Source organism: Vanacampus margaritifer, chromosome 8, assembly GCF_051991255.1.
Source record: "Vanacampus margaritifer isolate UIUO_Vmar chromosome 8, RoL_Vmar_1.0, whole genome shotgun sequence".
NCBI lineage: Eukaryota > Metazoa > Chordata > Actinopteri > Syngnathiformes > Syngnathidae > Vanacampus > Vanacampus margaritifer.
Window position 1 is genome coordinate 3,217,966 of NC_135439.1, and position 27,826 is coordinate 3,245,791.

Consider the following 27,826-nt stretch of genomic DNA (forward strand, 5'->3'; position numbering starts at 1 on the left):
TATTTTATTTTATTTTAATGAAAAAAAGCTTGCAATAAATAGCTCAACGTTTTTAAAAGTGACAACAATGTCTGTATTTTAGCAAGAAATATGAAATCGATACACATCATTTACTTTTGCAGGCCACATAAAATGACGTGGCGGGCCGAATCTGGCCCCCCGCTCCTTGCCTTTGACACACACAAAATTTCTGCATAGGTTTTAGTAAATGGATTGTTAAACTCAGGGCATGATTGCTAATGTTTAAAATATGTCAGTGATTTAAAAAAAAATAATCCAGTTGCAAGTAAGACATTGAGCAACATACCAGAAGAAGTATTTTAAAACTTGTTTTTATCGATATAAATTGTTTATCAAGAGCGACAGGATCAACAGGAATTTGGAGGTAAGTAACATTTGACGTATTATACTAGGAATCTACAGTTCTATTTTGTGACTATAATCGAAGTGTAGCTATGTTTCTGCACTTTGCGAATGAGTTCGCCTTATCATTCAAAAATGAGGACAGAGATGCGATGTCCTCAAAATGTCCGCGCTGTGCCATCAATTCCCCCAATGCAACATTTCTCCGCAGGAAACTGGTCATATCAGCTTGTGAGTAGTCGTGAAGTGGAAAGGTTGAAAAGTGGCGTCCCTGCTTGGGACGAGCTGCTTTTGTAGATGCGCATCCAGTGGACGGGCGCGGTAACGTGACGTCACGAGGTCGGGGCACAGTTTAACTATTAACCTGCACCGGCCATCCATGCGAGCGTACTTAAAGGCGTGCACGCCGGCATCCGCGCCTCAGCCCGAGCGCGTAACAGGGAAGGGAGGATCGGAGGAAGGAAGGAAGGAAGGAAGGATACATGCGGGCAGCTCGCTGGACTCCGACAGAGCCTCGACCCGGGTCCGCACACCAAAAGGTAACCGCCGCACACAGAGCATGTGAGCTTTTTCCCTTTTTATGTTAAACGACGCCAGTGGCGCGATGTTGCATCTGGCGGAATGTGTCACGTGCAGCCACTTTTTTTTTTTTTTTTGCTATCCGCGATTTATTCCAACGGCGTGAACGAGTTAAATCGGCATGCTTATGTTGTGGCAGTGACTTTCTCTCCCAACTGGAGGTTGGAACAGAAAGCCTCCTGGCCTTGACGAAATGAGCCGAAGAAAGGAACAGGGGGGCTGCGGTCTAGCTGGTCTATTCAAGTCCTGACCAGGGAGCACTAATTTACGCCTTTGCCATGTTGGGTTGGCCTGCTGTTGGTCCTGACTACTAAACAGGATGGGTTCAACTCCATCTTAGGACGATGTCGCAACATACGAGCGGAGGAAAGCTGCGTCGAGTCAAGACTGTAAGCAAAGCGGACTTGACTTTAGAATCAAATGTTTTGTTTTAAAATGTGTTAATGTGTCGTAATACATTCATGTCAGGTGTTTAGGGCACCTGCTCATTTTCGAGGTGGAAAAAAAAGTATTGACAACGAATTAAAAATGAAATAAAAAGACGTGTAAAAGTTAAAAAGCGATCCAGTGTTAGCTCACCGTTAATGCTAGCAATAAAAGTGATGCTGTGAACTTAGTAACAAAAACAATGCAAAATTGGCTTATGATAACACCCAACCTTCATGTGTTTTTCAGATTAGTCGTTTAATTTTTGCATGTCAAAAGCCAGTGTTTTTTTTTTTTTTCTTCAAAATGGCACAAGACACAAAACATTCGCCAACAATAATGATTGGAGTAGACATGTATTGTCTTCAAGACAAGGATTGGGAATATCTTGCTTCTTCGGATCTGTTGCAGGCTCCACTTGGTTCATGTTTCTCCATATCACTGCTGTCTCTGTATTTTATATTATAGGCTACTTTAGATCGGCCTATTTGTAACTGTAGACGGTAACTGTTGACCTAACTTCTGTGTTTTTACGCTTTTTTATTTTTTAATGCTGTATCGTAATCCATGAAAGGTGAAAAAGTAAAAAGTCTATTTTTGATTAAGTTAGGAGTATAAAGTAGAAGGGGGGTAAAAGTAAATAATAATCCAAAAATAAATACTCAAGTCAAGTGTACATGTGAAAAAACAAGTTTACAATCTCTGTACTTTGTTACTTTCCACACAAATGTAATTTAGTGCTCCATAGAGGGAGATTTAGGATTTTGTTTTTGAGGGCATTGCTAGATAGGAATAATAAACAGCAATAGTAATATAAACATCCATTTGAATAAACTTATTGGCATAAAAATTCTGAAGAACATAATTATATCTTTTTTTTTAACTTTATTTATTATTTATTTATTTCTGTATTTATTTATTTAGGTTAATTGTTGTATGTTTATTTAGAAAAAATACCTGGCAAATATTATTATGTCTTTAATAATAATAATAATAATAATAATAATGAACTTTAAACAATGTAAATTTTGAATAGTGGGTCAACAGAATTATTATATATATATTTTTTAAATCATGAAACAGGCCTGGACAAAAAAATGATGGTACCCTTAACTTTGTATTTTGTTGCACAACCTTTTGGGGGCAATTACTGCAGTCACGTGATTTTTTTTTGTAACTTTGAATGAGACTTCAGCAACTCTCAGCGGGTGTTTTGGCCCACACTCTTCAGGAGCAAACTGCTCCACTTGTCTCAGTTTGAGGGGTGTTTTCTCCAGACGGCGACTTTCAGCCCCTTCCAGATGTTCGATAGCGTTTCGATCACGGCTCACGGAAGGCCTCTTAAGAACAGTCCAATGATTTGCCCTGAGCCATTGTTGAGTTCGGGTCACGAGCTTGTTGCAGGATCCAAGACCTGCTGTACCGAGACCAAGATTTCTGACACTGGGCTTCTTTACTTTTTCACAAAAAAGAAGTAAATCCAACAGACTTTTTTTTTCAGTGTACCATAAATCGGATGACAATGATAGTCAAAATCATTCCTATAATGCTGTGTAATAGCTTTGGACTGCTACACACGCCTAATCAATTGATATGTTCTTATTCTCCCGTGCAGTTTATGGTCCACTCTCTAAGAAGTCCCTTTGGGTGGATGGTAATTCAACCCTCGTGCTGCAGATCTTTAAATATCTTCAGCGAAGTTACCTTTCCAGCAGCCACGTGGTGTAAGGTGAGACCTCGCCAGCCCGTTTCGACAGACGAGTCTACTGCGGTCGGTGGACCGAGAGCACGACTAGCCGGCATCGCGACCCACCGACTTCAGACGTCTGACTTTTCACATTTCACAAAAAAAAGGACTATTGACCAAAGGGGGTTGTTGTGGTGAGTCCCTCCGCCAAGTCATTGAACATTTTTTCTTTTTCTCGCCAGCCCACACAGAGCCGCTTGCATTGAATGGAGAACATACTGGTCCTGCTCCCAAAACACCGACAGGAACACAAGCTGTGCAGATGTGCTTCGCTGCCATTCACTAATTTCCCGTTGGCCTTTTAATAATGATCATCACCCCCTGTCCGCCTTTTTAATGGGATAAATTACGTCGACCGATCAGGATCAAAACCAGGTCAAGGTGGTCCAGCGAAAAGCGTTCGGCAGACCCGAGTCCAAACTTTCCCGCTGAGCCCATCGTCTTGCAAAGGCTTCCGCATGGTACTTTGGTCGAAAGAACAAGACAAACTGCCCGACATCAACATGTCCTCCGGGGCCGTTGAGATGAAGAAGGAGGGGGGGCCCCTTTCGCCGGCCTTCCTCAACTCCAACTCCACCGTCCACCCGGTGATCCTCGCGCAGGGATGCGAGGAAGGGAGCACAGAAACTGGGAGTGCGTTTGAGCTGAAAGAGGTCACATCCTTCGCAGGAATGGCCAACGAGAGCCCCGAGAATGAAGAGAGGCTGGAGATCGTTGCCGTGATGGACTGTCGGGCTAATGCCAAAGGTCAGCGTGAGGAGGACGCGCTCTTGGAGAACGCAAGCCAGAATGAGAGCGACGACACCAGCAATGACCAGAGCCCTGAACCGCCGCCGCCCCTCAAAGAAACCTCCTTCTCCATCGGCCTGCAGGTGGTTTTCCCCTTCCTGCTGGCCGGGTTCGGGACCGTGGCGGCAGGGATGGTGCTCGACATTGTCCAGGTGAGCAACGAGATGCAACGCTCGCAATCAAGTTGATGTTCATACGAAAGCAATTTGTCCGGCAGTGTAGTTATCCAGAAAGGCTATAAAGCAGTGGTGTCCAAACTACGGCCCGGGTGCCATTTTGTGGCCAGCCGTTCATTTTACAGCGGCCCACGATGTGACGACAGCAAATTAGGGCCACATATAAAAAAAAAAAAATTTTTAGAGCGTGGGGGCAATATTCAGTCTCGCAAATTTGCCACTTTATAAAGTCGTGAATTTGTGACTAGAAAGTGGCAGATTTGCGAGAATAAAAAATCTGAAACTTACAAGAAATACACTCAGCGTACTAATCGGACGTTCGTGCCAATACTTTTCGGTCGGGTTTTCAAATAAGGAAATAGTGATTGCTTTAGCAGACATTAACCAGTTGATGTGTCAAATCATTCACTTGCATTTACCTAAAGTATGCTGGCTTCTGATTGGTCAGTGTTTGTCAGCTGATAAGGGATCAGGAAGTGTCGCTCTAGCTGCGTGTAAGACGAGTAAAGTTTAAATTGAGAATGAATCCATCTCCATCCTGGCTTTTCATCTTATAAACAGTGTCCCATTAACCACCAATGAATCCTCACATTAGACTATAGCTACGCTACGTGTATTTGTCGTAAATTTCTGAGATTTTTTCTAGCAAATTTGCCACTTTATAAAGTCCCACTTTTATCACTTAATAAAGTGGCAAATTTGTGATTTTTTTTTTTCTCTCACAAACTTGCCACTTTCTAAAGTCGTAAATTTGTTACTTTATAAAGTGGCAAATTTGTGATTTTTTTTTTCACAAACTTGCCACTTTCTAAAGTCGTAAATTTGTTACTTTATAAAGTGGCAAATTTGTGATTTTTTTTTTCTCTCACAAACTTGCCACTTTCTAAAGTCGTAAATTTGTTACTTTATAAAGTGGCAAATTTTTGATATTTTTTTTCTCTCTCTCACAAACTTGCCACTTTCTAAAGTCGTAAATTTGTTACTTTATTAAGTGGCAAATTTGTGATTTTTTTTTTTCACAAACTTGCCACTTTCTAAAGTCGTAAATTTGTTACTTTATAAAGTGGCAAATTTGTGATTTTTTTTTTCTCTCACAAACTTGCCACTTTCTAAAGTCGTAAATTTGTTACTTTATAAAGTGTCAAATTTGTGATTTTTTTCTCTCACAAACTTGCCACTTTCTAAAGTCGTAAATTTGTTACTTTATAAAGTGGCAAATTTGTGATTTTTTTTTTCTCTCACAAACTTGCCACTTTCTAAAGTCGTAAATTTGTTACTTTATAAAGTGGCAAATTTGTGATTTTTTTTTTCTCTCACAAACTTGCCACTTTCTAAAGTCGTAAATTTGTTACTTTATAAAGTGGCAAATTTGTGATTTTTTTTTTCTCTCACAAACCTGCCACTTTCTAAAGTCGTAAATTTGTTACTTTATAAAGTGGCAAATTTGTGATTTTTTTTTTCACAAACTTGCCACTTTCTAAAGTCGTAAATTTGTTACTTTATAAAGTGGCAAATTTGTGATTTTTTTTTTCTCTCACAAACTTGCCACTTTCTAAAGTCGTAAATTTGTTACTTTATAAAGTGGCAAATTTGTGATTTTTTTTTTCACAAACTTGACACTTTCTAAAGTCGCAAATTTGTTACTTTATAAAGTGGCAAATTTGCGAATTTTCTCTCAGAATATTACCCCTCCTCTGAAAAAATAGATAAATAAATAAATTAAAAAAAATATATATATATATATATATATACGTAGCCCTAATACACCGTCATAGGAGGCAGAGTGTGAAGTAAGGGTGTAAAAAAAAAAAAAGTGCCACTATAAAATTGTCTATATATGTATGTTTCTAAATGATCAGAGATCAAAATGAACTATGACTAAAATAACAAAATAAGGAAAAATAGTTTCTTCCACTTACTGCTGTGTGACAAGATCCGTTTTATGAAGCTATCATGTTAATGACCGTCAAGTAACCGCTTTATAAAATGGACAGCTTACTTGTTTTGGTTCTGATTGTGGAGATCGGATTCGGCTGCCGTTGCACGGGTGGTCTAGTCAAGTGGGATATCGGGCTGACGGCACAAAAAATCTGAAAAATTCCCAAGAAATTTGCCTAATCACCTTTAACAGGAAGCTGATATTTATTAAATGCAATATATAATTGCTTACTTAATTTTAGTGTGCTTTTAATAAATTACAGTCCTTTCATTTCTCAGCCCTCAAATTAAAAAGTTTGGACACCCCAGCAAAAAAAAAATAGCATTGCAAATAGCATGTGTCAAAAGTTCTTCATTTATTTTGCGTATACTTGTTTATGTCACATGTTTTGTAGGTTTAGGTTGCTATCGAATGCCTTGTCGTAAACATAATTATAGGTCGAAGTTAAATCCAAGCGGAACCAGTTCTACAGCAGACCACGCACGCTGAAAGTCACAATGGAACGGGCCTGTCACACAAGCATTTGACAAACTGATGAATGGTTGAATGTGTCGTGTTAAATACGTGCTTCGGGGAATCCCCGCCCATTTAAAAAATACTAGCTTATAATAACGATTGGGTCAAAAATACAATAGCGACAACAAACAATGCTATATCGTCACCATTGTTTTTCTTTTTTGTCATTCTACTAATAAATGAACTTCTTTCTTGTGTTAATGAAGTATTAGGTTGCGGTCCAAAATCAAACGCAACATCGAATCCTCAACACATATGGTAGCATGCTTTTCCCCTAAAACAGATGTTAGCATTAGCATGCTATAGCGCTAGCGTATGTTTCTAAAAAGGCAGCGGGGCAAAACTGAGTTTGGTTGTATTTTATTGAAGTATTTAACAACGTAAACGGTGAGTTTGGTTGTACTCTACGTATTTATAGTCATCGTAAAAAGCAAAGAAAATACAAATATAGTGCTAATGTGAAAAGGTTTACTATAGCGGTATCCCAACCGCTGTGGAATTCTGAGGTATGAGGTCCAACATTTTTCATGCTGTCCCATGTTAGGCCCCATGCTGCTGTGGTGTCTTTGTTTTCCAAAACACTGGCTTGGTGCAGCGTTGCTCAAGGGCTGCTTGTTTCTCCTCCGTCTGCCATCGTCCAAGTTCTTGTTTGGAGGCAATGATAACCTCGACAGCCGCCAGTCTTTTGTGGCTGTGTAATTCCCTCTCCGTGACACCGTGAAACGCTAACTCAGCTAATCCCCCGCGTCCTTGTCGGCGGGCGATTTGTAACTCGCTCACTCTTTCTGATACTCGTACGCTCCGCAGGTCTTTTTTTTTCGAAGTGTGACCTTTTAATGTTAGTCACTTTGATTTTCTACAGTAGTTTCTGGCGCGTTTCCCACTCGAGGCTGGCTCAGAAAACGCCGTCCAGACTGGTCTGGAGATGTCCGCATAGCTGCGCTGAGCGACTTGGCAGTCGAACGGCCTAAAAGCGTCTCTCGCTCCCATGGCAAGAAACTCAAGGCTGAGGTCATAAAGGGTTATATATGGGCTTGAAAGGTCGCGCGGTGCAAATCTTCTTGGGAATGGCCGGAGCAACATTTGCTGAAAGTTTATTTCAACTCTTCTTGCAATTGGGGACCCCTGCCTGAGCTACGGTATATTTGGGAACTGGCTAAGCTACCAGCTAATTTTGGAGGAGAGATGGGGACATCCTGGACTGGTCGCCTGTCAATCACAGGGTGTATTCATTCAATATATACCATCTTAAAAAAGGGCAGGAAAGATTTTTTTCAATTAGTCTGAGGTCCGTTTCTGGAGTTTGTTCTGGCCACATGTGATAATACTACACATTTCAAAACAAAACATACAAACTAAATGCAATAAATAAAATATTGAAATCAACTTTTTTGCACGTTAGCATGTGTGATGTTACCGACTGATGATCCGTAAGCTTTATTTTTCATGTAGCCTAATTGAATATATATTTTGTTAATTATTGATTTAAAAAATGTGCACATGATCATGTTTCATGAAACGTGATGTTCATGAAACTGCTGAATATGTTGCCACACAGATTTGATCATTATTGTTGTAATCTACAAATAGATCGGATATTGTTTGTTTTGATAAAAGATTATTTGCCATTTCAAAGAAGAATGCCACTTTGACTCTCTATCGCAATTTTGAAGAAATAATTTGTGTGCTTCAAAAACGAATGAAAGAAGAATACTTTCCGGTTAAACACCAGCCAAGCCAAAACCTAAAAATAAAAATTAGATTGCGTCAAGGCTGCAAAGATGCAACTAACCATCCTGTCAGCTGAATTATTGTTAGTAGTTTTTTATTTTTTATTTTATTTGTACATGAAGATATCACATTAACTAGCTGATGTGTATTCAAGTTTCAAAGGATTAGCTTAAAAAGATTTTACGCTGTCATGAGCCTTGGCTAATCTTTTACTTACCAGGATTTTCTCTGTTCAAGTTGGAGCAGTTTTTTTTTCCTACTCCCACATCCAACTAACTTTGCTCTCGCAAGAAGTATTCTTGCGGTATTTGCGTGTTCACAAACTCTGTAGCGCTCCCATTGATTTCCACCGATACGAACCACGGGTGATTCGGACCAATCACAGAGCGACCGTTGTATTTGGGGGGGGCGGGATATGCAACTATGACGAAAACAAGACGCGCCGAAGCCGAGGGAAGAAACAAATGAAACATGGCGACTCCGGTGGCCGAATGCGTGGACGCTGCAATGAATTCGTCATGATATCAGCTAGTCCAAAAAAGTGGCATGTCGGCGACGACATTTTCATCCTTTGCCGTGATTGGTCGAAACAAAAGTTGGTTACGATTCTGCTTCGTCCAATCAGCTGGAAGTGTCGTGCAGCATGCCCCGCCTTTCCCGAGCAAATCAACGCTGATATTGTGGAGAAACTCCCACAAATCAATCCGGCTATTGCCAGGCTACTAACTTGTAGCCTTCCCTCCACACTCCCATGAACCCGAACCCCATCTCCTCGTCTCTCATTGCCTGGTGTAGGCTGTTAAGATAATTCCCCAATGGCATTAAGGCTTGTCTGTTTACTGTTTACTTTCACGTGGTCTGACTCAACATTAGCTGTTAGATTAGAGAAATGGATGCAAATGAAAGTGCATCCCCGTAAGGAGGAAACGGTTGGAATCACTCAGTTGGGATTATAAACCCGTGTGGTCTATGTGGTACTTTGGCAGTGAAGGAATCCCTCAGGGTCCAATCAGTAGGCGTGGTCTATCATTGAGTGACACGTGTGGTGCTTTTTGCAGTGGATGAATCCAAAGTTGTAAAGTCCCTCCAATGCCCACATGCTGGTTTCGTTGGTTATTTGAGGAAGATTCAGTGAGTGGCAGAACGCATACCCGTACTTTTCCCATTTGTATATTTACTATGCAATATTATTTTTTATCTCATTCAAACATACTGAGTTGTGGAAACCTACACTGGCCGCTGACGCAGTGTACTTTTTTTTTTTTTTTTTTCTGCAGAGCTCAGTATTGTTCATTCGGTAATTTTACCGATTTGACATGTCATCATCATTGCTCTCCTTTATTTTTTTTACTTTAATTTATTTTTTTTTTTTTGTATGTGTGTGTGTATTCATTAGTTCACCTAAAACCTATTAAAAAATCCCATACCGTTCACCTAAACCGAACACTTCCAGCCAGAGTTGCAGTGTACCAACTTCATGAAAAGAACTTACTTAAATCACCAGGATCCTGCGCCGTGTACCCTGGTCAACGGGAGAACCAAATCCATCTGCGTCGAAATATCTGTATAGGACTCAGACCGTAGTTTTGGCAAATGCAGAATGACGCGAAACCTCGGATAAATACACGGATCGTCAATCGAGGTCATTATAGGCGGTCCTTCTCTTTCCGTGTATTTTTGCGAGGCGTTGCGTCATAAAGCATTCGGTCGAATATATGGAAGCGCTCGGCAGAAGGTGGGAAGGGAGACGGAAGTGCCCGGCTCTGGTATTTCGAATGAGAAACTCGGCATGCGGTGTGTCAAAGATAGCGAGGCAAGAACATACCGTACATTTCCCACCGGGATTCGGGTTTATTGCCCACGTTACGACTCATTTATGCATTATGGAGCTTCATGCTAGCTAATTGTAAGCTAGCTGGAGTGCCCATGTTTGCAAAGTCTATTTTGTTTGTTGCATGAGAGGCTAACAACTAGACAGCCAATTATTCCTGTTGTTAGGACAATGTCTCAATGTCTCTAGAAAAAAAAAGGACAATGTCTCACGCACACAAACTACTTCCGGGTTAGCTTCCATGCGTGTGCGATCCCCACATAAAGGGCGACGGATTCAAATTGACAATGCCTTGAATGGAAAATGATGAACCGACGTTTGTTTACAGCAGCCAATCCGCTACTCATTTGCGAATATGCTCACCAAACGAACAGGAAACAACCTCTGCGGCGAAGGTCGTACACAGACGTTATGTTTCATCTTTTGTGCGTTTGCGTAAGCGCCGTGTATGAACTCCATAACTCATCAGCGGGGTCGTGGGCCAAACTGTATCTTCCGTTACTGTAGCAAACGACAACCGACACCGCCTGCTGAGCTCTCGACGACGGCGCCGAGTTGCGTCAACCTTGCGTGCCTCGAGCCTCAGCTGCCGAATCGGTAGAGCAAGTAAGCGATCACCAATGGAATAATGTGACTTAACAGGGACACTTGACCCGGGAAGGGATCGCATACCAGAACTCCTATAGGGGTGCTGGGGTTGTCCTGTCAAGTTCCTAGAACTGAAGAGGTGGCCATGAAGAGAGAGAGAGAGAGAGAGAGAGAGAGAGAGAGAGAGAGCTTGTTTGGCCAAGAGCCAGTTTTCAATGGAGACAACAACATATATCACCGCAGGAGGACTGAGAGCGAGCTTGTGAGACAGAAGTAGAGTGAGCTCGAGTACGCCTAAAAGCATGCGGCCGTGAAAGCGGAGAGGAGAGGAGAGTGAGTGCTCACGGAGGTGCTCTCAAGGCTGCTGCTTTGGCAGATGGCGGGCGGCCAAGTCAAAGGACTCGGCCCAAAAAGCAGCTCTGCTTGACCCAACCACAGCAAAAGACAAAAGTCACAAGTAGTGTCACTACCAGTCTTTCAATGCCACGCCTAGAAATACAAAAAAAAGGGAATGCAGAGCTTGACATGACCTCTTATCAGTCCTCTCATGTATTTAACTCTTTGACTGCCAAAAACGTTAAATAACGTTTAGTAAAATCCTATGGAGGAGTGCCAAAGACGTTAAAAGACGTTTTTTTTCAAAACCGGTGAAACTAACAATTTTCTATTGTTGATTACTCAAAAACGGAATAAGGTAGAAACAAACTTTTTTTTTTTCTGATGGAAGATGAGAGTCCAATCTTTTTTTGGCAGTATGTGTGTTTCCATAGTCCAAACACATAATTTTCTATGGACCTTGAAAGATCAGTCAAAATGCTTAAAATCGGCTGGCACCCAGGCCATCCCTTTTCTGAAAACGTCTGGCAGTCAAAGAGTTATGGTAGGATCAACAAGTTTATTTGACCTTTATTTATTTTACTTTTATTTAACCAGGCAAATCCCATTGCGACCAAAGATCTCATTCCAAGGGAGACCAATAATGGCAACAACCCAGTTTTCGATTCGTTTTGATATGCGACTCTTATTGACTCTTAGAAAAAAAATCTGGTGTAGTTATGTACGAACATAGCGAGTCGTAATTCTTATTTTTTTTAATTTTATTTTATTTCTGGAGAGCTCAGTCTTGTTCATTCGGTAATTTTACCGATTTGACATGTGAGCGAGTCGTAATTCTAAGACGTTCGTTTTATGTACCAGAGATCTTGCGCTGGAGATCTAAAGACTCGGAGCAGTGGCTGTATGATGATGACGACGACGCTGAGAGGTGGGCACGATGGACGTGTTTCTGACGAATGACGAGAAACCAAAAAAATATATCTATAACGGAATAAGCGGCTTTTTCGTCCATCAGTGTAATGGTAACCGCGTCAAGTACTGGCTGATTTTTTTCAATCCGTCCGTCACTGTTTTGTTGACGGATGGCGGACTGATGGAATGCCCACATTTGCCTGACGGTCTTAAAATAGTGGTCATGACGGAAGCGTGGTTAGACAGACGATCACAGTTTGGTTCGGCTTGGAAAAGTGATGGTCTGACGATGACGGACCAGCAAAAAAACAGAACGCAGACGAACTGAACTGAACCTTTTGAACCGAACACACATACAATATAGAAATCTATATGTTATATAGCAGTTGTGGCCGTGTTGCGTAATGCGCTGTTGACGATGTTATGCTGAAAGTACTTTGTGATCATTTCAGCACTGGACCGTGTTTACGGAGGTCTCCGAGGTCTTCATCCTTGTTCCCGCACTTCTGGGTCTCAAAGGCAATTTGGAGATGACGCTGGCCTCCAGACTTTCCACAGCGGTAAGTCATGTTTGCCCGTTGGCTTCATTTTCCAGTGGGATTGCCCGACTTTTTATTGATTTTGTGGCTACTCATTGTTTTTTGTTGTTGTTGTTGTCAAGAGTTGCCCAATTCCATCTCCTGGCAAATCCTAAAACCGACAGTCATTAAGGCAACATGTTCGTGAGGTCACAGGTCATGTTGACAGAGGAACCTGCAATTTCAGACAAACTGATAGCAACATTCCTTTAGCTCTTTTACCTGAATCTTTCAACCCAACCTGTTCTCCCAAATGGGTCGTTGTTGCTGCTGCTGTTGTCAGCTAAAAAACGAACGATATGGATAAAAACGTTGCAACCCGATTGGGCAGTTTGTGTGATGAAACTCAATAGTCTGCTTGGGTACATATTGTCCGTTTATGGTCGTATTAAAAAGTATTTTCAAACATGCCACGACAAGGACATGTGGCAGAGGCAGTATCGTTCCAACCACAACATCATTATTTACAATTATAGATGATTATTATAGCGCACTGAACTGCATCAGTTTGACTTGTTTGACGTGCAACGGCGAGCGGATGTTAGCGTTTGCATTGTGACCCGGCGATCAAACCAGAACCTGTCAAGTGTAAACACAAGCTCGCTTCGGTGTAGCTCCATCTCAGCTGCAAATATTGAACAGGTTTACCATAATACGCCCGCTGGCACCAGTTAACTCCCAAGGCCCGAAATGAGTATCCCGCGGGCCTGTTCTAAAAATAGCTCACCGGCGAAGGGACAATGCGATTTGCTTGCAATCTTATAGAGGCGATCATTTGAAAATGTGAACATTGGTAGCGGGGAGGGGGGGGGGGGGGAATATTGCATATTGATACAGTGATACGTCGGCTGACGAACTTTTCGCCTCATGAACATTAAATTCGCGAGCATGCAGTCTCAGCTGGCGAACTAGTTTTCGGCGGACGAACCAAATCACGCGACACGAGAAATCACGAGAAGCGGACGCACGCTCACGGCGTCCCAATTCATCATCACCCCCTTTCTTTGAGTGCGGACGTGGTTTGTGTTTGGTAGACATTTTGGAGTGTGCTTTTGCTATCGTGGGACTGAAAAAGACCCAACCACAGGCTAGTGTTAAGCCTAAGAAGACCTTAAAGAAAATTACGGTCGAGCCAGAAGAAGGAGATCATCGAAAAACACGAACGAGGTGTGCGTTTGTGGGACTTAGCGTCCCAGTACCAGTACGCTAAGTCTACCAATGCTACCATCCTTAAGAACAAGGAAGCTATTAAGGCCACACCGGAGGTTGAGTTACCTACAGTCCTTATGGAAGGTGACTCTCCTTCCAAACAGTAACTCCCTCCCTCCCTCCTCCTCCCACTCCATTCCATCAAGCCGTCAACTACCATCACAAAGGCAAATAAAACGACTTTATTATACAGTACAGTGTATTTCTTTAATTACAATACAATAGCACGTTTATTATACATAAAATAAGGTATATTTTGTGTCGTTTTAAGGCTTATTTAGTAGAAAATTATGTTTTATAGGAACCTGGGAACGGATTATTCTCATTTTAATGGTTTCCTATGGGAAATAAATGTTTGGAAGACGAACTTTTCGCCTCACACACACTTTCTGGGAACCAATTAAGTTTGTGAGCTGAGGTATCACTGTATTTGTTTCCTAATTATTATAAGGGGGGAAAAAATGGTCAAAATGTATATAAGGATTTTTTTTTTTTTATCATTTTCAACCTATATTCAATTCTGTTGTTACCTTTCAGCAGAGTCTCATAGATGCTGCCTTTTGAACTTTGCACTAATAACAATCTGGGTGGTCCTTTCCCTCTTTGCCATGCCCATGATTTCCAAAAGCAATTTGAAGTGTGGACTCGTCAGACCGCAGCACACTTTTCCACTTTGCGTCAGAAGCCGGCCATGTTTCGGGGTGTCGTTGATATACGGTATAAATGTCTATATGCACAGACTGGCCGATAATAAAGTTCTTTTAGGCAAGTCATTTCACTGTCAGCTACCTTTGGTCACACGTTCTCACGGAGCAAATGACTTAAGTCTGCACTTTCACCTCAGCAAGTTTTTATTATTATTATTATTATTATTATTATTATTATTATTATTATTATTACTATTATTACAATTCTTCTTCTTCTTATTGTTATTATTATTATTATTAGTGTCCATTTTACATGTTGAGGGGGTCATTGGCCTTCCAGTGAAGACATAAGAGAATTCGGCCCGACTTGTAGCTAAGCAGAGCAATCCTCACATTCTTTCCACTCGTGTGCGGGAAACAAGTGACAACGCTGATTAACTCAGGGCCCAACTGACCCGCCTCAAATGACTCCCACTTCACAAGTAAGCCGTTCTTTCTGACAAAAAGGAGACTTCAACTTTTTGTGACATTGCGAATGTGACAATGTTAACTTGCTGACTTTTATTGTCGCGGTGTGATTGCTGAGTCAGCTAAATATGTTTTTAGCGGCTATTGCTAAGCTATAAGTGGCCAGAAGTGTATTTGGGGGGGGGGGGGGGGGGCTCCTGTTTTTCTGACAAATTTTTGGGGGGAGCTTTGTGTTTTTTTTTCTGTAATTTTATATTTTATAGTTTGTTTTTCAGAATTTTTTTTTCTGCATATTTTGCATGTCATAAAAAAACAGGGGGGGGGGGCAGAGCATTAGCTTGTGTTTTTTTGGAGTTTTTTTTATTTTTTATATATTTTTTTTACTTCTGAACCCCAAGTGATTTGTTGCAGACTCGCTAATGGCGGACACGAGTACTTTTTTTCATTTTCTTTTTCTTTTTTATTATTAACCCCCGTTTACTACCAAAAAAAAAACAGTAAAACTGAAAAAAATATTCAGAAAATTAGAGAAAAAAATACACCAAAAAACAAAGCTCCCTCAAAAAATGTGTAACGTTTTTTTCAAGTGAATGCTATACACTTCCATAGCTAGGCAAACATTTATTGAAAGAAAAAAATGTAAACGTATGATACATAATTAATCTAACCCGTATTGACAGCAGTTGTTTTATCAGTTTCCTTCAGCAAAACAAAACCGAACAACTTGACATCAGGTGCATGAAATGGAAGCCTGAATAGTGCTTTGCTCTTGCTTTTGCCATTGGCCGAAGGTTTAAGCATTAAAAGGATCTAGCGTCAATCCTCCCGAATGGGGCCAGAGTTTGTAGCTTGTCTTGAGACATTACTGTCAGCGCTTGATTGGTCGACCCCATCTGGACTTACGTCTCTTTCCATGCCGCTGCTAATGAAGAGATTAAAAACTACTGTAAGTTTCCTCAAAGAGCACTCGATCATCATGTTTGAAAAACACATTGTAACCCTTAGTGGGGGTCAGCTGTTTCCTTGCTTTTTTCCGATCTTGTTCCTATATAGAGATGAACTCATTCACTGCCATTGACGGCTTTAGACATCAAAAATTCATTTGAACTATTTCTATTAGTTTTTTTTTCACTTTTGTTAACAAGAGTATGAAAACCTAGAAAAAATGTATTGTACATTTAGAACAGATATAAAATTTGTGATTACTCTTGAGTTAACTAGTGAAGTCGTGATTAATTACAGTTAAAAAATATAATAGCCTGATGCCCCTAATTAAAAAAAAAGAAAAAAATATTATAGATATATTATATATATTATATATATAAAAAAAATTGAGGCGTCAGACGATTTTTTTATATATATTATATATATAAAAAAATTTGAGGCGTCAGATGATTTTTTTTAAAATTGTAATTAATCGCATGACTTCAATAGTTCACTCACGATTAATCACAAATTTTATATCTGTCCTAAATGTAAAAAAAAAATCCTCTCTAGGTTTTCATACTCTTGTTAACAAAAGTGGAAAAAATGTGAAACTAATAGAAATAGTTCAAATGAATTTTTGACGTCTATAGCCGTCAATGGCAGTTAATGAGTTAGTATTATTATTTCCATGAAACTTAATAAAAAAAAAATGATTCACTGTGATGTGGATTTTGGATTGTATTTGTACATCAGTTTTGTTTTGTGCTGGAACTATTTCATAGTGTGAGACAAAAGAAATCTAAAGTAAGAAAACAATACAATAGTAAAAAGTAATGTTGTGTCTCTTTGCATTTTCAGTTCAATGGAAGTCCGCAGTGCTCTATGCCAATATTTGCCTTTTTTTTTGTTATCAGTCCTACTTCAACTTTGTTATCAACGTGCTTGGCCGTTTGGCCTTTTTGAATGTTACAGCAGGTGGGCTCCGTCCACATGCGTGTTTACACGGCCCTGATAGCCTCGTGTGCTCGAATACAAAGTTAAACTGACATCCAAACCTCCGCACAAATTGACATTGGCATGTCACTGAGGTCTTGGATTTCGCTCACGTTTTAGTATTTGCTGGCTATAGTATTTTGATAGTGTTTTAACTTGAAGATTTCTTACTCTCAAATTCCTCTCAAGTTTCCTTTCAAGCGGCTGCTATTCAGACGAGCTAACGGAAACACATTTCTCCATTTTCGACTGCTGTCTCTTGCCATCGTGCTGCGATGGTTAGCGCTGTCGCCTCCCAGCAGGAAGGTTTTGGGTTCAAACCTGCCCGCTGGGGCCTTTCAGAGTGGAGTTTACATGTGCTCGATGTGCCTGCATGGGTTCGCTCTTTCTCCCACAGACCAAAAACATGCACGTTTTTACAGGGTGGTTCGACTCTAAAATGGCCGGAATGTGTAAATCTCTCTCGATGTCTGCGTTTTGCCAAGCGGCAAATGTTGGATGCATTGTGAAATAATATGATTGCTTTATCAAATGATCAGATATAGCGACACATGCCAAACGTGAATTCGCTTCATTCGCGCCACACGACATACGTAACAAGTCTAAAAACGTAAGTGGGTCAAAAATAACTCAAATTGGGTCAAGAATTTAGATTTAGTCTCAAACCAGGTTATGCTACAGAATTAGTTTCCTTCTTTTGCATTTTTACTTCATTTGTCAAGTGTGGAAAAATAGGGGTGTCAAAATGAGTGCGTTCATTTTGAGTTAATTTAACGTTCCTTTAACGCCACTATTTTATTAATTTTTTTAACGGGCGACTAATGACCGCCCCTTACTTGGAAAGCCTGCACTGGGAGAGTTCCAGTCGCAACGCAGCAGACACGTGCACGTCAAAATTTTAATTAATTTGTGGAAACTGGGGTCAAGTTGTATTTTACGATTTGAAAAAAAAGTGCAAAAATGTTTAGAGAGCTCTTAATATGAAAAGAAAACTGCACTGACTTGTCACCAAAGTCTTACAAATGTAATTATGCCATCTAGTGGCGGAAAAATGACCTAATGACAAATCAAAGTACAGTACATCTTTTTCATTTTAACTCATTTTTGTGAATTATTCTGAAATTACTGTATAAATGACTAAAATATTTCTATTAGTTTATTAGAGTATGAAAACTTAGAAAAAAAAATACTGTACATTTTATTGTACATTTAGAACCGATATAAAATGTGTGATTAATTGTGAGTTAACTATTGAAGTCTTGTGATTAAAAAAAATAAAAATTAATCGCCTGACACCCCTAGTGAAAAAAAATCCGGCAGAGCACCTACGATGAAAAATGGCGACTGTTGGTCTGCATACAGTGGACCACTGTGACTGCTGACCACAACTCGTTGACGCTTGGCAGCATCCGTGCGTGCGCGTGTGTTTGTGTGCTTTTGTGTGTGTGTGTTTGATGAAAGAGAGGAGATGACATAAGTGTGGTCGGGGCTTGGGCGCAGGGGATCACAGATCAGAGCATCTTTGTGTCCAAAACTGATCTTCTTTTGTTCCGACGGGGGCGCCACGAGGCAAACGGCGTGCACGCAATTGTGCGAGAACTAACTCGTTGTGCTCGTCTTTGTCTTTCAGGCGAATATTGGACTGATGGACACAACCAAGGACATGTGGAACATGATCATGGGGAACTTGGCTCTCATCCAGGTATAGAAACATCACCAGGTGCACACGTCAATCAAGTCACTTGATTATTGGTTTAGAAACCCCGAACCACCCCCCACCCCCCACCCCCCATTATTTTATAAAAAAAAAAAAAAATTTTATTTTTTTTCAAACCGCCAAAATTCTTCAGAAAACGCTAACAACACTCAACATGCGTTTTCCACAAAAGACTGAGTTAAATGTGGGGGAAAAAATCCTGACAAAAAAAAAAAAATGAATGAAAATAACCCTCAACAAAAAATCCAAACATAATTTAAAATTAAAATTGAAATAAATAATCGGCTAAGAGTCTATTTATTGACAAAAGCAGGGAACATTCACTTTTCTCGTGGGACCAGTTACACAGTTAAAAATTAATTCATTAATTAAACTGTCATTTTTTTGTCCGCTCCTTGTGTAAACATAACATTTGAGGTGTGTGTGTGTGTTTGTAAAAATCCAAAAAAGACAATTTGTGCGTTTTCAAGGAAAGGAACAAGCAGGAGATCTTGAACATTAACTAGAATTATTTAACACTTTTAATAGTTGTCTTTCCAACTGAGAACATGGATTATGATCAAATATGGTTTTAGCACTTCCCAGCATGAGCTCAACATTATGAGGCTAATCTACGGGCAAAAAAAAAAAAAAAAACGAACAAGCTTACCTGACAGTTGGACGTTACGACGGATCTTCTCGGGCCAATTGACAACTGCGTTAAATCAGTGACTGCAGTTAAATATCGTCTGCTAAACTCTGTTACATTCTTTGTTGATATAGATAACATCATCAGTATTCTGATGAGTTTATTTGTATTTTCTGATTATCGGCGCCAATATTGGGCATTTTGAATATTTTTAAAAAAAAAAATAAAATATCTGACAGCAGATAAATGGTAAATTTAAAATCAGGGAATTATTTATTAAAATTTTCAGTTGACTTTACAAGAGATGCTGCTGACCCTCGGAGCATTTTGTTTTCGGTCGACACTAAAACAAAGAAACGTGAAAGTTTAAAATTTCAGGTATTTTTACATTTAGAAAATTTTGAAAAATAGTTTATTAAACATGCTTTAACCCCTTCAGACCCACATTTTTTCTGCAGTTTCTTTTTTTCTTGTGCTGTTTTTGACTGTTTTCCCCACACAAGAACGACATGCAATTTTTTTGGGTGGGGGTGTTATCTCATATTTTGACTTAACTCATTCACTGCCATACATTCATTTGAACTATTTCTATGAGTTTAACGTTTTTTTTCTATTTTTGTTAACAAGAGTAGGAAAACCTAGAATTTTTTTTATTGTACATTTAGAACAGATATAAAATTTGTGATTAATCGTGAGTTAACTAGTGAAGTCATGTGATTAATTACAATGATTTTTATTTTATTTTATTCTTCTTTTTTTTTTTAAAGAAAAAAATATTAAAAATTAGGGGAGTCAGGCAATTAATATCAGTAATCGTAATTAATCGCATGACTTCACTAGTTAACTCACAATTAATCACAAATTTTATATCTGTTCGAAATGAACAATATTTTTTAGGTTTTCATACTCCAGTTAACAAAAGTTTAAAAACATAACATTAAACTAATAGAAATAGCTAAAATGATTTTTTTTTTTTACGTCTATAACCGTCAATGGCAGTGAATGAGTTAAACATCACGTAAATCAACTTGCGATTGTGATTGCTTAGTTAAGATCCAATCATGAACCATAAGTGTTGGCAGTCTTACTGAAAATTTAATATCGGCTTCAAATATGGATTATCCTGAAAATACCATATCAATGACAATATGGTCATCGGATTGATGTTGACTATTTATGGATGCGCGTGTGTTCAGGTCCAGGCCACCGTGGTCGGGTTCCTGGCCTCCATTGCTGCTGTGATCTTCGGTTGGATTCCAGAAGGCCACTTCCGGCTGGGCCATGCAGTGCTGCTTTGTGCCTCCAGCGTCGCCACTGCCTTCATTGCCTCTCTGCTACTCGGTATTGAATTTGCACCTCGCTATTGCTTATAACGTTTGTATTCGTGGCTGCTTATAAATAGGCGAGGCATTTTCTTTCTCAGTAGACGGAACGCTTTGGAGTTTTATGTCATAAGGTCAATTTGAGACAAGAGGCAAAGTTTCCAAGATTCTCTTTTAATCTATTTTTAAGTTGTTGTTTTTTTTGGGGATCATCGACAAAAATGCTGTCACAATACGGAGCAAAAATCTTAAATTACATGAAATGACATTGTTCTAAAAACACAGTATCCTCAAGCCAGAACGGTTCGACCGAAACTGTCACATGCGACCTAGGATGACCTGTCAATCATTTGAAAATTGTATTTAAAATTAAGATAATGGTTTCTTTTTGAGAATAGATCTATACTATGATCCTAAAGGAGGACGCTTTACCTCATTCACTGCCATTGACGGCTATAGTCGTCAAAAATTCCTTTCAACTATTTCTATTAGTTTAACATTTTTTTCCCACTTTTAGCAAGAGTATGAAAACCTAAAAAAAAAAATGTATTGTACGTTTAGAACAGATATAACACTTGTGATTAATCATGAGTTAACTCGTGGAGTCATGCGATTAATTATGATTAAAAAAATTAATCGCCTGGCACCGCAAATTTTTAATCATCTTTTCTTTCTTTCTTTTTTAAAGAAAAAGAAAAGATTATTAAAAATTAGGGGCGTACATTTTTTCGTAATTAATCGCATTACTTCACTCATTAACTCCTAATTAATCACAAATTTTATATCGGTTCGAAATGTACAAAAAAAATTCTAGGCTTTCATACTCTTGTTAACAAAAGTGGGGGAAAATGTTAAACTAATAGAAATAGTTCAAATTAATTTTTTACATCTATAGCCGTCAATGGCAGTGAATGGGTTTATGGTGATACTTTTTTTTGTGCACAAATCTTTATTTGTTAATTATTTCCTTAAAAAAAAAAAGTATTTTTAAGTCTTTTGATTTCCAAATGATTCAATACAGACCACTGTACAAATGAAGTTCCAAAGTTGAATAAATCAGACAATGATGGCACAGCACCAAAATTTTGCACTGGTTAAAATTTCAAAGGGGACAGTGCTGGACTGGCCATCCGGCATACAGGGCAGATGCCTGGTGGGCTGGTGTCTTACGGGGCCGATGTGGCGCTATTCAATTATTTTCCACCATTTTACCCTGACCGGAGTACATCACTGAAAAACAGTTGCGAACAACTGTTCTAGGTTGTATCTGAGTTGGACTTTTGGAGCGGAATGTCGGTGACTCACTGACCGCTGTCGTGCCCGTGCTTGTCCCCACAGGACTCATCATGATTGGCGTGATCATTGCATCCAGGAAAGTTGGCATCAACCCGGATAACGTGGCCACACCGATTGCTGCTAGCTTAGGAGACCTGATCACCTTGTCACTACTGGCCGGCATCTCAACAGGGCTGTACAAGGAACTCGGTAACAAAACCGCAAATTGATTTAACATAGCGGACTAATACGGACGGTTACAATGGAAATGTGAGCTGAATTGCACAGCTTAGTGAAGGTGTCTGAAATGTTGAATGAGGTGTGAAAGAACAGGATCAATGATTGCTCAACTATTTGCCTTCATTGTTGATCTGTTCCCCGCCACGCCCTTTTCTTACCACGCTATGCCTCGTTCCGTCTTCGGCACTGACAGGACAAACACAGCGCACCTTTTGGAACAATCGCAACATTGAGGTGTCACCTCTTATCTATTGTGTCTGCGAGATGTTTTGATTTGAAATGCGACACGTCAGTCACACAGTCAAAGACGCATCCTGGTTTCTCGGAATGACAACACGTGTTCCTGCTATGCGGTTTCCGATGCGCATTCGCTGAACCCTTCTTTATTGAAAAATAAAAGATGGTATTTTTTCCAAATTCGAGACATAGGCGTATGGTTAACTGGTGAACAATTGCATTTACAAAAACATTTATAGTGCGCTTTAAAACAACCACTGCTGTTTTTTTTAAAGATGGAGCCCAGAGGCGGCAGATACAATAAAAACAGCAGAGGCCCCAAATTTGAACCCTGTGGAACACCATACAGTCTGTTATACATATGAACTTATATTGCACATGTTTGTCTGACTACTTTCTTATTTTGCTCGACATAGTCAGTAATATACCACAGTGTTTTTTGTGTTTTTTGTTCTTCTAGAAAAATCTGAAACTTACGAAAAATACACGAAGCGTAGCCATAGTGTAATGTGAGGATCCGTTGGTGGTTAAAGTTTATAAAATATTTACAAAAAGCAGGATGGAGACGGATTCATTCTTGATTTAAACTTTACTCGTCATACACGGCAGCTAGGGCGACAACACTTCCTGATCCACAATCAGCTGACCAAACACTAACCAATCAGAAGCTAGCATACTTTAGGTAAATGCAATTGAATGACGTAGAGCAGCAGATTCGACACATCAACTTATCTACTTGTACAAAAAAAAAAAAAAATGAATGTGTGAATAATAATTCTGGAAAGTAAATATTTATTTAAAAAAAATTAACATAAATGTTTAATCCTTTGCAAAGCGAGGCGTCTTAACATGATATGATTAAAGCCGTTACTATCTCCTTATTTGGAAAACCCGCCCGAAAAGTATTGGCACAAGCATCCGTATGGAAAAAAAGTTTGTGCTTTATACCTTGACTAGTTTGGGCGTCGACTGCCGCCTTCTTCAGAAGCCGTCAAACAGTTGTGACGTTTCTTATCAGCTGATGTCGTAGCCGGCGTGGCAGAGCCGTCATATGACGCTCCACGCCGACCACGCCCTCCGTCGCTCGTTGATCTCCAGAAAAAATGGATCCCATGTGTCACAACTGTCCATTTCGAAACTAGTCAAAAAAATGCCATTGAAATAGTGCCCCCGTGTAAATGACAACGTGATCCTCTCATGCAGAGTACAACGACTACGCCAGTCCTCTGGTCTGCGCGGTGTTTGTGGCATTGTGTCCAATATGGGTGCTGATCGCCAGGAAGATCCCATCGACCCGAGAAGTCCTCTACTCCGGATGGGAGCCGGTCATTATTGCGATGGCCATCAGCAGGTTTCTCACTAAACGTCCTTTCCCCATATAGTTGACTTTGATTGATGTCAAGTTTATTACTCTTTTTGTTTAGCTGTTATTTTGATCATTCTAAATACAAAACTTATGATCCTTAAATGTTTTAATTGTCTGTGTTTCAGTGTCGGTGGACTTATTCTCGACAAGACCGTTACCAACCCAAACTTTGCTGGAATGGCTGTCTTCACTCCAGTCATCAATGGTGAGGAGTTAGTTGACTACAATTTGATTTCTTCTTAAATGATTTCTGGCAGACGGAGGAGTTCTGTCTTCTGTATCATGCAAACGCGGAGCTACGACGAAAAACGGGGGCGGAGCGAGGTCACGTATTAAAGCGAGCAGTTACGCATTGTTGCCAGCTTAGTGACGATGGCCACTGTTTTCGTGGAAAGAAATATACAGATTTATTTTTACATGTATTTGAATCCAATGTTTGTGTATAACAAAAAATACCATGACCATACCTTTGGCGGAGTTTTCAAGAAATGGTCATTTGGTTTATTTCAAGTAGCAAATGAAACCGACTCCAAATATGTTTCCAACATGCAACTTTCATTTGAGTGTCTTTTGTCAGGTGTGGGAGGTAACCTGGTTGCGGTTCAAGCCAGTCGAATCTCCACCTACCTGCACATGAATGGAATACCCATGGGGGATCCCAACCCCACGGCCAGGAACAGGAAGTGCCCCACACCCTGCGCCACTTTCTTCACTTCCAGTATGTTATCTCATTAAAAAAAATATTAAGGGTAGTTTGAAGTACAATTATTTTTTTTAAATTAATTAAATTTTTTTGTTGACAATTGACAAACTAAGCATTGACAGAAGGCGGTCTTTGTCCGTCAATATAATCGTCAATCCGTCAATAACGGATGTCCCATTTTGCTGACGATTGACGAAGGACGGATGCTAAAAAATATTTGTCGCGCCCACCTCTGCTTCTTATTGCAGATGGTCATCAACTGTCCCGTCAGTGTATTAATATAAGGAGAAAGGAAAGCTCATTTTTTAACGTGTATGGTACATATATTTGATTTATGCCTGTGGTCATCTATCACCAGAGATGGCAAATCCAGGTCCAGAAAGTAAAAACCCTGCCACAGTTTGGCTTTAGCCCCTCGTGCTAGCTAGCTAGCTCCCTAGCAGGTAAACAAGCAACCGGGCAGCTAGCTAGGGAGCTAGCTAGCGAGCACCTGGGGCTACAGCCAAACTGTGGCAGGCTAGCTAGCTCCCTAGCAGGTAAACAAGCACCCGGGGAGCTAGCTAGCAAGCACCTGGGTCTAAAGCTCAACTGTGGCAGGGTTTTTACTTTCTGGACCTGGATTTGCCACCTCTGTGTATCACCAACACTGATCTGTATATATTACTGGATAGCCAATAGCCAGTACACGCCCATGCAAACTGTTGAAGCCACATGGCAGCCATCTTACTCCTCCCATCGCTTGAGCAGACTAGTGTATAAACTGTACAAATACGTAGATTTGGCATCTTTTGTTGAATTAAAGGTATAATCTTTTAATTTAAAAAAATACAAGTTTCCTCCTGTAAACATTATTAACTCATTCACTGCCAGTGACGGCTATAGACGTCAAAAATTCATTTGAACTATTTCTATTAGTTTAAAAAAAATTCCACTTTTGTTAAAAAGAGTATGAAAACCTAGATTTTTTCGGGGGATATTTAGAACAGATATAAAATCGTGAGTTAACTAGTGAAGTCATTCAATTAATTACGATGACAAATTTTAATCGCCTGACGCTCCTAATTTTTAATAATCTTTTCTTTTTTAAATCGTTTTTTTTTTTTAAGAAGAAAAGATTATTAAAAATTTAGGAGCGTCAGGTGATTATTTAAAAAAAAATTGTAACTAATTGCATGACTTCACTAGTTAACTCACGATTGAAAAAAGAACAATAAAAATTAGGGGCATCAGGTGATTAATTTTTTTAATTGTAATTAATTGCATGACTTTACTAGTTAACTCCCGATTAATAACACATTTTTATCTGTTCTTCATGTGCAATAAAAAAAAATCTAGGTTTTCATACTCTTAACTAAAAATGTTTTAATGAATTAGTTGAAATGAATTTTTGACGTCAATGGCAGTGAATGAGTTAAGCATATAATTTATACATGTATTTAAGGCAAGTTGTAAAATGGTTGGAGTCCTCGATTTTAGAACATCATAAATCATGCTGCTTCTACTAAGTGCGGTCTCAAATGTTCTCCAATTTCGATACTGTAAATGTGTAGGATCGTATGCCGAGAAACGTTTCGTGGGAGGAGTAAAATGGCGTCCCCACAGCTTCAAAAGTCTTGGCCTATTGACTATCGAGTAATATATACAGATCAGCGATCACCAAGTAACAATATCATCAATATGGTTCAAGTGTTCATGAACTGAACCCCCCCCCCCCCCCAGCTGTGAACTCCCGTTCAGCACGTGTGCTCTTCCTCCTGGTGGCCCCGGGTCACCTCGTCTTCCTCTACACCATCAACTCACTGAGGGGGGGACATACCACGCTAACCCCTGTCTTCATCACCTTCTACATGGGGGCTGCACTGCTGCAGGTAAAACATGTGATTTCCGCTTATGCTAATGGTTCGGGTTTGGTTGCTTTTGTTTTTTTCTTGGATGTACTTGTCACGTTTCCCTGTACACAACTGTAGTTCAAAAAGTGGGATAGCACAGAGTTATAGTTACTGGTTGACTTTCATAATTTCCGACAAAGAAAATATACGAAGTCAGTTTGACTGATTTTTGTCGTCGTCTTGCAGGTGATAATCCTGCTCTACCTAGCGGACTGGATGGTCCACTGGATGTGGGGCCGAGGGATGGACCCCGACAACTTCTCCATTCCCTACCTGACTGCTCTCGGCGACCTGCTGGGAACCGGCTTCCTCGCCCTCTGCTTCCACATGCGCTTTTTTATCGGTGACAGAGACTCCAATTTGGGGAACTGATTGCGTTCCCTTGCACACGTGGACACTGATGATGGAAAACTGGATGCTTCCTATGAAAGGGCTAATCCCTGGGTGGGTTCCGATTGAACTTATAGTGCTCCAGTTTGCAACGATAACTGGAAGCACTATAGGCTGTTTCAATGTGGAAGCATTGGAAACTCTTTTTGTCTTCTTCAGCCCCACAGACTTTTCTTTTTTTTTTTTTTTTTGCCTGATGAGAGTCCCCTGACTCTGTTATTATTGTACGATTGTAAATGATGATTATTGTTGGTAAATAATCCGTTTGATGTAAATTGATATGAATTCTATTTTGAAAGGCTATTCCTCATTATTTTAAATGGGGAAGCTTGCCACGAAATCCGTTTTTGCGTGATCATCTTGCAACAAATCCAAGAGAGAGAGAGAGAGAGAGAGAGAGAAAAAAGAAAAATAAATAAACCCTAACAAGCCAATTTTACGTAATCACCAAGTGCTTTGTCTGGAAATTCTGAAATGCAAATGTTTCATAGTGCTTTAGAAGAGTGCGTACGGCTACTGTAGCTACACTTTCTGTTTTATTTGAATCTCACGGCAGCAGACTGATGCAAGACATTTCTCGACAATATTATGTTATATGTGACCTCACTAGTCTAAACATTCTGATTAATATTACATTTATAGAATATGAGTTAAGCGGCAAAATTTGTATCCATCTCAGGGGGCGGCCATTTTGTCACTTGCAGTTGCTCAGGGCTCAGGCAACGACCAATCTCAGCTCACCTTTTTTTCTGAAGCTGAGCTGTGATTGGTTGTCACCTGAGCAACATTGATGTCATCTGCAGTTGACAGCGAATGGCAAAATGGCCGCCGCCTGAGATGGAAAAAAAAAACGGATGGATTTTGCTGCTTAACTCATATTCCACTAACGCAATACTGTGTTAACCAAAATACCGTATTTAGACAAGTGGGGCTGCATAAAATATTTTGGAGGTTGATTTTCCTTTAATCTCCGTCAATCCATAGGATTACACTCAATACATTTTTTTTTAGCCTGTTTATTGGCTGCTCTCAAAACAATAGAATCCTCAATCCTCCTTGGCTTGCGGTTCCAAAACGTCCCTTTTCTGACCCAATGCGCATAACAATTATGAGACCGGAGCCTAATCTTTATTAGTCTTGGACATAAACATCAGCCCAAAATAAGAGAGAAGCAGGCAGCCGTTGGGTTCTGTACAAATTGGCTGCCAATTCCATACTTAAGCACCTTTCGACATAAACAAGTGGCTTAAGGAGTCCAGCTCAGTAAATTTAAACCTTGTGTGATGGTTTTGTATTTTGGGTCC

At 39.8% G+C, this 27,826-nt stretch overlaps 1 protein-coding gene across 2 annotated transcripts; it reads left to right on the top strand.

The window, feature by feature from the left end:
• The first annotated feature begins 671 nt into the window (after positions 1-671).
• On the top strand, positions 672-26,956 carry slc41a1 (solute carrier family 41 member 1). 2 transcript variants are annotated; one of them, XM_077573623.1, is made up of 12 exons: positions 672-902; positions 2,984-3,097; positions 3,298-4,056; positions 12,386-12,493; positions 18,386-18,457; positions 20,297-20,441; positions 21,761-21,907; positions 23,378-23,525; positions 23,666-23,745; positions 24,118-24,258; positions 25,963-26,111; positions 26,319-26,956. In XM_077573623.1, exons 3-12 carry the CDS (start codon positions 3,574-3,576, stop codon positions 26,502-26,504), a joined length of 1,659 nt encoding a protein of 552 aa, XP_077429749.1. In that variant the 5' UTR covers positions 672-902; positions 2,984-3,097; positions 3,298-3,573; the 3' UTR covers positions 26,505-26,956. The 2 variants fall into 2 exon arrangements, with proteins under 2 accessions (XP_077429749.1, XP_077429751.1); XM_077573625.1 differs by lacking the exon at positions 672-902 and adding an exon at positions 1,200-1,331.
• Positions 26,957-27,826: the final 870 nt, after the last annotated feature.

Excerpts from the sequence above, each read along its gene's own strand:
- slc41a1 (XM_077573623.1), top strand. The coding sequence starts at position 3,574 with ATGGTACTTTGGTCGAAAGAACAAGACAAACTGCCCGACATCAACATG. Across the intron at positions 20,442-21,760 it reads CATTGCCTCTCTGCTACTCG|GACTCATCATGATTGGCGTG; the intron begins GTATTGAATTTG and ends TTGTCCCCACAG. Across the intron at positions 21,908-23,377 it reads AGGGCTGTACAAGGAACTCG|AGTACAACGACTACGCCAGT; the intron begins GTAACAAAACCG and ends CCTCTCATGCAG.